This window comes from Spermophilus citellus, assembly GCF_964194105.1.
Source record: "Spermophilus citellus genome assembly, chromosome: 18".
Classification (NCBI taxonomy): Eukaryota; Metazoa; Chordata; class Mammalia; order Rodentia; family Sciuridae; genus Spermophilus; species Spermophilus citellus.
The window spans coordinates 43,000,412-43,010,110 of record NC_138200.1 but is presented as its reverse complement, the minus strand read 5'-3'; the positions used below and the strand labels follow the sequence as shown (position 1 = coordinate 43,010,110).

The following is a 9,699-nucleotide window of genomic DNA, read 5'->3' as shown; positions in this document are numbered from 1 at the left end:
AAGGAGGTAGACTACACTTGAAGACGCTCCATCCCTTCGGCCGCCCTGGTGGCACTGGGAGAAGGCTCAGCTGTCACACACTGAGCAGATACATCCAGAGCAGTGATGCCCTCTCATTTTTGCCCCACTCCTTCCAGCATTGTGGGTGCCAGCATTCCAGGGGTTCAGTCTGGGCCAACTGGAGTGCCCCTCCCTGAGCCAGGTGTAAGTCCCACCTCCATCCTCCTCCTCTCTCCCATCTCTGCTTAGGGCTAAGCCCATCTGCCCTCCCATCCTTCCCTGGCGGGTCCTCTCACCCACCAGGGACTAGATCTGCCCCTTCCTTTCGGATCTGTTGCCTCTTGGCACCCCCACCCCCTGCTCTCTCCAGGTGTCCCCACCTCTACTCTCCCTCCTTCCCCACACCTGCGGCCAGCACCTCTCAGACTCCTCCGCTCTCCTGGCCTGGAGGCCACTCCCCGCACCCACCAGGCTGTCAGACCCCACTCCTCGCCTGCAGGCCCAGCAGGGCAGGTGGCAGCGATGACCTTTCCCGAGCCAGCCAGCCTCCCTGGACGGGAACAAGCCCAGGGCCCAGAGGAGAGTCCAGCCTGTTTTTCAAATCGTGGGTCAGTACCCATGAGTGGGTCTAAAAATCATGTTAGTGGATCCCAACCAGCATCAAAAAGAGAGAAACAGAACAGAAAAGAATGGAGGCCATCAGCCCTCGCAAGAAGTGTTGTTTCTCCAATCCTTCTGCTTGGGTCGGTTCTGTATGTGGGTTCTAGTCTCAGGGAGGTGGCTGAGGAAATTTGCATGTTATGTAGGCTCAGAGGGCCCCCCTTGCTCAGAGCTCCCAGGGCCCCTACAGTGGACTCCTGGCTGTCCTGGTGGTCGGAGGCAGGGGGTTACCAAGGAAGGTGAGTGGAGAGGCCAAGAAGCACACCAAGCTAGTTGACTCAATTTGCACACAAATGAAAGACTGAAATCTTAATTAAGGATCATAAAGATCAAAAGACAATTTTTTAAAGAGATAGGATCTTCCAAGGAATTTTCCATACAACTCCAGCTGCTGCTTCTCCAGTCTGTGAAAAGGAGGCTCCGAGGACATGCCCAGGGGAAGTGGGGTCCAGCCTCAGTTTGGAAATCTTCCACCTTCTGCAGTCGGATCATCAGATGCTAGGACTTAATACGGGTGCATGGCCAAGCGTGGAGTTACTGGCAGTAGAAGGTGAGCACGTTTTCCTGGTTTCCCCGGATCAGGACGACGGGAGGCCTGAGATCCTGGGACAGGGTCTCCAGCCAGGCCATGTACAGCGAGCTGGGGCACTTCCCCTTCCTTCCTATGGGCAAGGTGCTGCAAGACGGGAAGAGGGTAGGAGAGGAATCACCCAGGGTCTTCCCACCCTGAGAAAGACCTTCCTGCCACCCTTCAGGGCATTACTCAAAACATACCTTCAGCCATGAGGCATTTCTAAACAAAACCATGGCCTGCATGTCCCCTGTGGGGAATGCTCCATAGTCCCCACCAAGCCTCACAATCTCACTTTCTCCCATCCTCAGCCTCACACATACCTCTTTAGCCACAGAGGCTTTCTTTCCTTCCTAAAATTAACCAAGTGTGCTCCTGCCTCAGGGCCTTTGCACATGATCCATCTGGAAGGCAGAGCCCCAGCTGTTCACCGTGCTGGCTCCTTGAACCACTCAGCTCTCTGCTTACGTGCATCTCCTTTGGTCATCCTCCCCAAAGGAGGCCACCCATCCTCTTTATCCTCTCACCCTACTTTATTGTCTTCATAGACTTTTGCAATCTCAAAAGCATCTGTGGATGTATTGATTTGTTGTCTGCCTTCCCCACTGGACTGTGTGTTGGCCTGCAGGCAGGCTGGGTCTGTCCTGTTCCCTGCCCTTTTCCATGTTCTAGAACACGGTCTGACACAATTAGGCCAGTGTGTGTTTGTTAAGTGAGAGGTCCCACCCCATCTGCCACTCACATCAGGCCAGGCTTGCTTTCAGCCACATGCCTGCCTGTGGCCACCCAGTGTGTCCTGTTTGTGGGCTGCAGCAGAGTGTCCTTGCCCTGCCCCCACCCTGCTAAGTCCTGGGAGCGGATCCCACCGCTGCCTCTGGAGGCCCTTATCTGTGTTGTGCTGAGCAGATACCCAGATGTCCCCTGGAATGCTGTTCAGTCATGTTTTTGTGGCTATTTCAGGAAGTGACTTTTCTTTCATCTTGAGAATTCCAAAAATGTTTCGGAATGGCAACCACAGCTGGGTGCATGGCTCTGGCAGAGACCCAGCTGGCCACCACATGCTGCTGGCCACCCATCCTTACCCAGGACTGCCCTTGGCAGGTGTCTTTTCTCCCTAAAGTCCATTCACTGGTTGATCATTTCATCAACCTGGACACAGCCCCGAGGGCGGGCCTGGCCTGCAGCACTGACCCCCTGGCTGGGGCAGCAGCAGGCAGGCAACGCGGAGCAGTGTGGGGACCAGAGCTCAGGCTCTGGGCTCAGAGAAGCTGCCAGTCACGGCTTTGGCAAAGTGCTTGACATCCTTGGGGACACAGGTCGGGCCCTCCAGGAGACGCTCACAGGCTGGGGAGCCGCACCTGGCACAATGGAAGCAATCCGCACGTCAGCAGCTGTTGTCCCCACTTACGATTGACCGGCAGAGCAGGGCCTCAGCCAGGGCCTTGGGATCATTCCAGCCGCTGACTCTGCTCACCGAAACCCCCACGCTCCCCTGAGCAGGCTGAGGGGGTGGCTGGGAGCCCAGAGAGCTGCTGCCTCATACTTAGAATTCCTCATCAAAGCCTTGCTAGGGATGAAGCCACCCTCCTTTAAACAAGCAAGGTCCAGAGGACTGGAGAAGTGGTGGGAACAAGGGCACCTCACTAAGCCACTGCCATCCTCCTTTGACTTTCCAGGAAAAAGACCCAGGAGAATGTAAAACCAGGCTCTCCAAAGGGGCTGTCCCGAAATGTCACATTGTTTTCAGGGAACAAACTCACAAACTTCAAAGCCCATGAGGAACTGGTCCCTCCAAGGTGAGGGGCAGCGGACACCCATGACTCCCGCGGTTCCTTTCAAGCTTCAGAACAAGGTTCCTTCCCATAGGGGACTGTCCAACTGTCCAAGGGACAGATACCTTTACCACTCCCAGCACCAATCAATGACACCCTTTATCCCTCTGCACAGGATGCCCCATCTTAGGCTACTAATCTTCAGACACAAAGCCGCTCCAAAACAAAGGGGCTTTGTGTTCCCAATCACATCTCTTGGAGCTAACTAGATGGAGCTAACTAGATGAGGAAGGCTTGCCCTGCAACAGGACCTAGGGACAGGAACCCGGATCTGCACTCCCCACCCACGAGGCCCCTGGCAAGTTGCCTAATTCCCGAGGCAGCTCTTCCTCTCTGAAATGAGACTGCAGAGGTTGATTCAAACACAGTTTTGAAAATTAGTAAGGCCCAGTGCCTTGAGTACCACAGAGGTCCAATTCATAAAGTGCAATGTCCATGAGCACTGTCTCACTTTGAGGAGAAGGCCGTTACAGAAGAAAGAGGTGTCTGACCCCAACAGGAACAGGGTGTTGGGACAGTAAAAGGCTGTTGGGCAGTTGACCAGGCTGCTTTGGCAGCTGTGCAAGTATGGCCGAGCTCAAGGTTCAATGCCCAGTTTAAAAAAATAAAAAAATCCAACAACAACAGAATTTCTGGGGAATGCAGGATCCTGGGCTCCTACAATTGTCCAGCGGCTCAGAAACCCCGGCCTGCCTCCAGCTTGGAGATCACTAGCACAGATGCAGCTGTCTGTCCTCCCCATGGAGGTGACCCAAGAACCCAGGGCCGCTGTGGGCAACAACTGTGGCTGTGACGTGGATGGGTGGGTGCAGCTGGCTTCTCCAAGGCGCCAGGACACATCGCCATTTGTATCAGCTAATCCCGTAAGGATGCTGGGCCGAGGATGGGCTTTCCCTATGCAGCCTTGGGGTGGAGGGGAAAAGGAGAGGGGAGACGCCAGCCCAGGTCGCCTGTCATAATGAAATTCCTCAAATTATAACCCGAGAGAAGGACTCATTCCAATAAACTTGGAATCATGGCATGTTAGCAAGAAAGAGCATCTTGGAAATACTAGCCCCTAAGTCTTCTTTTGATCATTAGGGAAACAGGGCCAGAGAGAAATGGGGTCACTTTACCCACAGTCACACAGTGAGCTAGTGTGCAAACCTGCTGCTCTGAACAGAGGTGGTACCACGAAGCTGTGATTTGCACACCCGTGCACAAGCGGGGACACACCCACCCGGCTCCCCACCTAAGGAAACGTCTGGAAGCCATTAGACAGGATGAAGCCGCTGTCTTGCCTTCTGATCCCGTCCACACCCTGGGTCATCTGTGCCCGAGAACATTCTCTGCTAGGCTGAACGCTTGAGATAAACCGGGTCCCTTTCTTTATCACTGTTTCCAGAGGAAGGAAACTCGGAGCACTTTCTTTGCAGAATAATCATCTCCCTAAACTCCGCAGGATCTATTGTTTGGGGGCAGAATGGGTTTCTTGGGCATGCAACCTGGGTAGTCACTCAGGGGCCTAAGCTCAGCTTGATTTAAGGCTCTGCTGTCATCATTTTGACGTGCCTGAATGGCAAAGGAAAGTGCTGCGAGGGGGAGTTCCTCTCGCATGGTTGTGCTGCAAAAGATAACCGCCCTCCAGAAGGGAGCGCAGGGAGCTCACCCCCAGGCAAAGCACAGGCCGTCCTGAGAGCACCTGGGGCCCAGGGAAGGACTCCTGTGCTCTTATGCTAATCTGCCCCAAACAGCGACTTCCACCCAGCATAGGGTGCTAGAATTATTAAGAATTCTCTAGGTCCCACTATACAGGTGCATATGGAGAGACTGGAGGGACAAAGTTAGCAAGTCCTAACAATGGGCTATGGCCTGAATATGGGTGCCCCCCCCCAACTCACCTGTTGAAATCTTTACTCCCAGGGCTCTGACATTAGATATTATGTTTTAGGAGGCAGGACTTTTAGGTGAATAGGTCCTGAAAGCAGAGCCCTCATGAGGGGAATCTGTGCTCTGGGGAGGCACTGGGAGGCTCCCTGGATCCTTCCATCATCCTGCCTCAGCCTCTGAGTAGTAGGACTGCATGTGTGCACCACCTGACATATCACTGGTGGGTAGGGCCATCGCCCAGAGCCTTGGACCCCCTCTACATGAGCACACACTCCAAGCACAGTGTGTGGTGGCCTTCTCTCCAGAGAAAAGCAATCTTCATGACATTTACTACTCACGATATCGTGGCTGCTCTCCAAGGCAGCCCTTACTTTGCAGATTTATGGGAATGTTCAAACACGTGAGTGTTGAAATACCTGCTGCGCAGTTGTATGCCCACACCCTCCATCTACAATGACATTCCTCCTATGATCATTTATGTTCCACCTCTGTCCCCTCCTTCCCAGCACCATGAGACATTTTTAGGGAAAAAAAAAAGCATATTAGCCAGGTGTGGTGATGCACACCTATAATCCCAGCAATTCAGGAGGCTGAGGCAGGAGGATTGCAAGTTCAAGGCTAGCCTGGGCCACTTAGTGAGACCCTGTCTCAAAATAAAAAAGGGCTGGGGTTGTAGCTCGGTGGTAGAGCACTTGTCTAGCATGTGTGAGGCACTGGGTTCGAACCTCAGCACCACATAAAAATAAATAAACAAGTAAATATACTGTGTCAAAAATATTTAGCTTTAAATATATATGTATAACCAACAATAAAAAAAGAAAAATAAATAAATATATATGTATAAATAAAAAATAAAAAGAATGTAGCTCAGTGAGAGAATGTTCCAGGGTTCAATTTCCAGTACTAGAGGAAAAAAAAAAAAGAAAGTCCATGTATCCGGTGTGGGAATGTAAGAGCTTGCTTTGGAAAGGAGGCCCGCAGCCCAGCACCCTGACCAGGGGCCATACATTTTCATTTTATCAGAAGGCCTGCAAATTATGTGGTTGAGCCCAACTCCCAGGTGTGAACAAACAGATTCTGCAGGCTTCCTGTCCATCCTGCAGATTTCCCAGGTGGTTGTCCAGCCGCCCCATCCCCCACCCCACTCCCCACCCCTGCTCTGGACTGCAGGCTCAGGGAGCTTGGCGGACTGCGTTTTCCCTACTAGTCTCAGATCAGGCAGAGCCACACTGAGCCTTTGTCACCTTCCACTTGCTTAGCCCGGGCTGACACCCAGCAGGGATAGCTTGGAACTGGATGTAGGTCCAATAGGGACAGTGGGGACTGGGGCAGGCTCTGTTTCTGCTGCCCAGACTGGGCACCAACACCAGGAAGGATTGACCGATGGCCAGAGGACTAGCTGGGCCCCTTGGGGGCAAGCCAGGCTTGGCAGGGAAAGGCAACAGGGACAGCAGTCAGCAGGGCCTGGGACAGGGGAGGGCCTAGACCTCGGCCAGCTGGCACTCAGGCGAGGCCGAGCCGTGTACACAGGAGCTTGGGGCCCCGCCAAGCTCCTGTGTACCAAGCTGTGGCACCCGCTTCCTGAGCCTCTCTCCCGCCACGCCTCCCGCTCCTCCCACCAGTGGGCTGCACTTACATGACCACCAGGGCCGCCTCCCGGGAGTAGTCCAGCAGGATCTCATTCAGTCTCACCTGCCGAAGGGACTGGGGCAAGGGGAAGCCGGGCGGTCACCTCCCACGTCCTTGGGAGCAGCGGCACCCCTGCCAAGGCCACTGGACTGTGACTGACTCTCCTAAATGACTAGACTCTCCCGCCCCAGGAAGGAAGGGGACCCTTGTCACAATCAAGCACCAAGTTCGCCTGCTCCCAGAAGCCACCAGGGCTTTTCCTTGCCTGACTTTCTGGCCATGTCCAGCAGGAGAGTGGGAAGAGGGAGCTTGACTGGGTTCAAAACTCAGCCCTGGCACTTCGCAGCAGAGAGCACCGTGGGCTTCCTGAGCCTCACAAGGTATGAAATGTCCTGGGGGTGGGGGATGCGGGGAGGGTCCTGTGAGATAACCGTGCAGAGCACCAGGCAGAGGGCCTGGTCACAAAGAAACCCTGAATGAAAGACTAGGAAACGCAGAGCAGGGAGGGTCCACTCCCTGCCACAGACCATGGGGAGACTTCCTGTGCTCTTTATCCAGAATTTTCCAAAGTGTCAGCTGGCTGCATAAGTTCTGGGGTCAGGGGCTTCTCCAGAGTGTGTGTGTGTGGGGCTGTCTTTATATTGTTCAGAAGTGATTGACGCTCAAGATCTGAGAGCAGGTGGACACCCCATTTTAGAGAATGAAAAACTGAGGGGCGGTGACTTAGCCCACATCAGGGATTCTCAACCTCTCATTATGCGCATTTCTGGTGGACATTTTTTTGTTGTTGTTATGGGACCCGGACTGTGCATTGTAGGGTGTTGAGAGCAACCCTCATTCCCCAGGTGTGACATCCAAGAATGTTTCAAAATGTCCCAAGGAGACAACATCACCCCCAGTGGAGAGCAGTAGAGCTCAAGGATTGGCGAGCCTGGGTCACTGCAGTCTGTCCCCAGGGCCCTGGGCCTCCAGCTGCTCACCCCACCTTGAAGAAGAGCCTCCACCGTGCACACGCCCTCTCTCAGCCCTACCAGAGTCCTGACTGTCCTGTCTGGGAAGGGGCGGCTGTGGCATTGCCAACATCTAGGCTGCGGGCACAGGCCGAGGGAGATGAGGCAGCTGTGTCCATCCCGGGACAGTGATACTCCAACCCACACACCTGAGTCACAAATCCTTCCACCAGATGTGGAGAAATGGGGGAGGAGAGGGAGGACTCCCGCCAGTTCCTGCCCACTGCTGGGGACATTAATGGGCAGAAGGATCAGGCTCTCATGCCAAGGACAGCACTGGGTTCACAGCCGGTCACCTGTGAGCCCAAGCATTTGTGGCCTGAGGATACCGCAGAGGCTGGGAGTCAAGGGCAGCTGGGCTCAGGAAGCTCGTCACCACCCAGCAAGGCCCTGCCCTCTCTGGCACCTTGATCCTGTTCTTGTTGACCTCCTCATCTGAGATCTTCCACGGGCAGTCCCGCCTCATCTCGGCCACGGTGGCCTCGTCCTTGAAGCCATCGTTCAGGCGGAAGGGCGCAATCATGTCCTCAAAGCGCTTGGTGCTGGAGAGAGAACACAGGAGAGGCCCGTGAGATGGCCCCATCTCCAGAGAAACCAGGTCCCTGGAGGGAGCTAGAGGGGAGGCCACAGGGACACAGAGTGGGGCCCAACAATGCTGCCATCTATGTGGGAATGGCCCCAGGGTGGACTTAGGCTCGGACGCTTAGACCTGGAGTTCCACCAGACTTCTCCAAGCCATCCTTAGTGGTGGGCCTGGACTCTACCCGCCCCTGCACTCTGCAGGCGGTCACTGGCCAGGTCTGTGTCAGGTTCGAGCCACACAGACTCTAGGTCAGACTGGGCACCCTCCTGGATCCCGTGCTCTGATGCAGTAAGTAAAGAGGCAAATAAATATAAAGTGGGGGATTTATAAATGTATAAACCGAGTCCTGGTATAGAGAAAATCAGGGTCAGGAGAGGCCTTTCAAGGGCTGAGGAGTCTGTCCTGAAGCCAGCTATGCACAGGTGGAGGTGGGGAGCAGTGGCTAGAGCAAACCGAACTGAATGTGCAAAGGTCCTGAGGTGTGGTAGGTGGCCTGCATGAAGTGCAGCCAAAGAGCCCAAGGGGCTGGAACAAGGTCGCAGCCAACAGCAGGTCTGCAGGGCACACCGCTGGCCTTTCTGCTTGGATCCCCTGACACAGAGAACTCACTGCTCCGCCCGCGGCTTCTGATTGATGTCAGGAAGGACATGAACTTCATGAAATCCCAGTCGGAACTTGCTCAACAGAGAAATGATCCTGGAGGGCAGAGGGAGACTTTTTAAGTGTATTCATTCATTCGATGACATTTTATTAAGTTTCTGCTGTTGACAGCAGTGAGCCAAACAGATCCCATCCTGCCCCTTGGCATTGCCATTCTAACAGAGGAGGAGGGACAGACAATCAGGGTCACCAATGAAGCAGGTCAGCTCATGACAAATGACGCAAAAAAGCATGACCAGGATTTCCCAAGCGTCTGGTGGCCACCTCTGTCTTAGTGCCTGGCAATCATTAACGCCCGTGTCTACACCTCTGCTGAGACTTTGTGACAATGTCCATTCTGATTCACTGGTCTGGCTGGGGCCGGGGATTCTGCATCTCTAACCAACTCCCAGGGGATCCAACACTGCCAGGCCCCCCGGGACAGGACAGTTGGAAAAGAGGAAATTAAAATTACTGAGGGAACCAAAGAAATGTTAGAACCGGGCAGAGAAGCAGGAGGGGCAGCTTCGGGCACCACTTTGGATTTAAAAGGAGAGGAGAGGCCACTGTGGTGGGAGCGGTCAGGAGGATGACACAGAGCGGGTAGCGATCTGGCTGGACGGTGCATGGTAGAGATGGTTGAAGGCCAAAGGGGTTCGGGCAGGGGGATGTCCATATTGACATTTTTTTTTCAGTCCTGGGAATTGAACCCAGAGCCTTGCACTTGCTGGACAAGCGCTCTACCACCGAGGCGCATCCCCAGGCCAGAGTCCACACTGGAACCGCCCAAGGGGCCTTCAGAACAGCACGCTGCCTGGTGCTAGCCCACCTGCTGAGTCACATTCCCCGGGCAGGGGAGGTCTTGGTAAGGCCACACAGGGTCCCAGTGTGCCCCCTGGGTTAGGG

General features: G+C 54.5%; 1 protein-coding gene across 5 annotated transcripts in view; it reads right to left on the bottom strand.

The window, feature by feature from the left end:
• Positions 1–435: 435 nt before the first annotated feature.
• Positions 436–9,699, bottom strand: part of SLC12A3 (solute carrier family 12 member 3) — a gene marked incomplete at its 5' end in the record, with an annotated part of 32,299 nt that continues 23,035 nt past the window's right edge. For all 5 annotated transcript variants that reach the window (XM_081274498.1, XM_081274500.1, XM_081274497.1 and 2 more), the window contains 4 exons: positions 436–1,336; positions 6,569–6,636; positions 7,978–8,113; positions 8,764–8,850. In XM_081274498.1, coding sequence (XP_081130624.1) covers positions 1,195–1,336; positions 6,569–6,636; positions 7,978–8,113; positions 8,764–8,850 — 433 coding nt within the window. In that variant the 3' untranslated portion in view covers positions 436–1,194. The remainder of the gene's footprint in view (positions 1,337–6,568; positions 6,637–7,977; positions 8,114–8,763; positions 8,851–9,699) is intronic.